This window comes from Wasmannia auropunctata, unplaced genomic scaffold (genome assembly GCF_000956235.1).
Source record: "Wasmannia auropunctata unplaced genomic scaffold, wasmannia.A_1.0 LD336106.1, whole genome shotgun sequence".
Taxonomy (NCBI): domain Eukaryota; kingdom Metazoa; phylum Arthropoda; class Insecta; order Hymenoptera; family Formicidae; genus Wasmannia; species Wasmannia auropunctata.
The window spans coordinates 9991709-9994526 of NW_012026784.1; the positions used below are offsets into that span (position 1 = coordinate 9991709).

General features: G+C 41.9%; 1 protein-coding gene across 1 annotated transcript in view; it reads right to left on the reverse strand.

Annotated features, from left to right (window-relative positions):
- Positions 1–433: 433 nt before the first annotated feature.
- LOC105457069 overlaps positions 434–2818 on the reverse strand; it is a 4454-nt gene continuing 2069 nt past the window's right edge. Inside the window, exon 2 of the mRNA XM_011701510.1 lies at positions 434–2710. Coding sequence (XP_011699812.1) covers positions 434–2710 — 2277 coding nt within the window. The remainder of the gene's footprint in view (positions 2711–2818) is intronic.

The following is a 2818-nucleotide window of genomic DNA, read 5'->3' on the forward strand; positions in this document are numbered from 1 at the left end:
CTTCTTTACAACCGCTCTTAAAACCGTTAACTCACTTCTTCTTCTCGCCTATATTGATACACTGAAGAAAACGCCCTCTCTACACAACGCCATCTCTAAGCGAGGCCCTATTACTGAGACATCGCGTGGCGCGAAACTAAACGCAGTTATAATATGCACGCACATACCGCGCGCCTTGATAGGCAATAGACTATCGAAATAATTATCACATGGAATTTGTAACATATTATTAACTCAAAACTAAGAACTAAACTTATGATTATTGTTATACGCTTTTCCTGACTAAATTGACAAGTAACACACAAGAAATAAACTTATGATACGACTAAATCTATGTCGTAGTACAATATGATTATATGAGTATACATAAAATTATGAAAGAAAAGAGGAGAAATGTGAACTAACAATCTGACTTAATAAACCATAATATGAATTATTTCTCCTTGCTTAATTCGTCTTCGATGGGTAATACCGCTAATTTGGTGGCTGGCCTTTTGAATGATCCATTTGATGTCTTAATTGTAGCGGCTCTAATAATACCGTCAGTGCCTGGTGAGACCTCTTCGATTCTTCCCAACATCCACTTTAAAGGAGGGAGTCCATCCTCGCGACAGATTACTAGTTGTCCGATTTCCAATGCGGGACCACGGCTTGATTGCCACTTCGTCCTATTTTGAAGTTGTGACAAATACTCGTGGGACCAGCGTCTCCAAAAGTGCTGCCTCATCTGTTCTAAGTGTTGCCATCGCGAGAGCCGGTTTACCTTTAATTGAGTGATGTCCGGCTCCGGATGTGATACTATCACGTCACCTATAAGGAAATGACCTGCAGAAATATAACTAAAATCGTTAGGATCATTAGACATGCCAGATAATGGCCTCGAGTTCAGAATGGCTTCTATCTGTACGACTAAAGTCGAAGCTTCCTCGAAGGTAAGGGCCACATCAGATGCGATTTTGTAAAAATGTTTTTTGAAGGCTTTAACTGTGGCTTCCCAAAGCCCGCCAAAATGAGGGGCTCGTGGTGGTATAAAGTGCCATTTGATTTGCTCATTGGATGTTTCGTCTATGATTTTATGTTTATGCTCTTCTTGGTTGAACAAGTTTCGAAGTTCTTCCAGCTCCCGATTGGCACCGACAAAGTTGGTGCCATTGTCTGAGAAGACGTCTGAAGGTCGACCCCTTCGCGCAATAAATCTCTTGAATGCATTAAGGAATGCATCAGTGGTCATGTTTGATACCACCTCCAAATGGACTGCTTTAGTTGCTAAACAAACAAATATTGAGACGTAAGCCTTTATGTTCTTGCTGTTTCTACGAGAACCTTCTCGCACGTATATCGGTCCACAGAAGTCTATGCCTACGCAGCTGAATGGTCTTGATGGTGTTACACGTTGGCTAGGCAGATTCCCCATTAGCTGTTCCGAAAATCTTGGCCTATGCTTGAAGCATTTTATGCAATGCCGTAGTAGTTTTCTTACTGTACCGCGCGCCTTGAGCGGCCAGTATTTAAGTCGTACCGAAGCCAACGTCGCTTCCGCTCCAGCATGCATAAGTCTTCTGTGTTCGTGCTCAATGATAAGTTTTGTTAATTTAGATCGTTGATGTAATAGATAAGGATGCTTTACGTCGGATTGTAGGTTTGAACGTTGTAGTCTGCCGCCGACACGTAGCAGATTTTCCTCATCAATAAACGGATTTAATTGTTTTAGGCTGCTTTGACTTGATACCACTCCTTTGTTTCTTAAATCCTTGATATCCTTTTCAAACGTGATCTCTTGTTCTTGTCTTATTAACTTCTTAATGACTCCTTGTAATTCCTCAACTGTTAGAGGTCCGTATTGCTTTTGCCCTTTACAATTATGCGCAAAGCGTACGCACATAGCCGCTACTCGAATAAGTCTGTTGAATGTAGAGAACTTATCGAATGGATTGATCTGCGAAAGATTGGATACTGCGACCACCTTTGATCTATCATGCTCTTCAAGTTGACTTTCATCATACTCTGTTGTTTCCTCTTGTTCCTCTGGCAGGATTTCATTATGCAACCAACTAGGTCCTCCCCACCAAAGTTGTGAAATCACCAATTCCTTGGCGTTGGTGCCTCTCGAAAGAAGATCCGCGGGATTCTCCTTGCTTCCGACGTGTTTCCAATTGTTGACCGATGTTGATTCTTGAATATCTCCGACTCGATGGGCTACGAAGATTGGTAGCTTCTTATTGCTCGCTTGGAGCCAATAAATGACGATTTGCGAATCAGTCCAATAATGCTTGCTGTCGATGTTGATTTCTAAAGAACTCACAACCTTGTCTACGAGCTGCGCTAATAGTTGTGCACCACAAAGCTCCAATCTGGGTACAGAAAGTACTTTGATGGGTGCGACACGTGACTTGGAGCATATCAAATGTACTTCTATAGCTCCATTCGCCTTGACACTGCGCATATAAACGCAAGCCCCGTAAGCTCGCTCGCTTGCATCACAGAAACCGTGAATTTCTCTGCGAACACTCTTGTTGACTACAATCTTTCGTGGTATGCTGATCTTTCCTAGCTCTTGCAGATCCTTGGTATAATGTGACCATTTTTCTTGTAGTTCCAGTGGTAATGATTCGTCCCAGCCAATTTGTGTTTTCCAGAGCTGCTGGATCATAATTTTTGCCGTTATAATAATTGGACCTAAAAGGCCTAGCGGGTCAAATATTTGCGAAACCTGTGATAATATCGACCTCTTAGTATGCGTTTTTGCTTTAATGTATTCATTGGAAATGCGATATTGAAACAGATCCTTGGCTGGATTCCAATTAATGCCTAAAGTTTT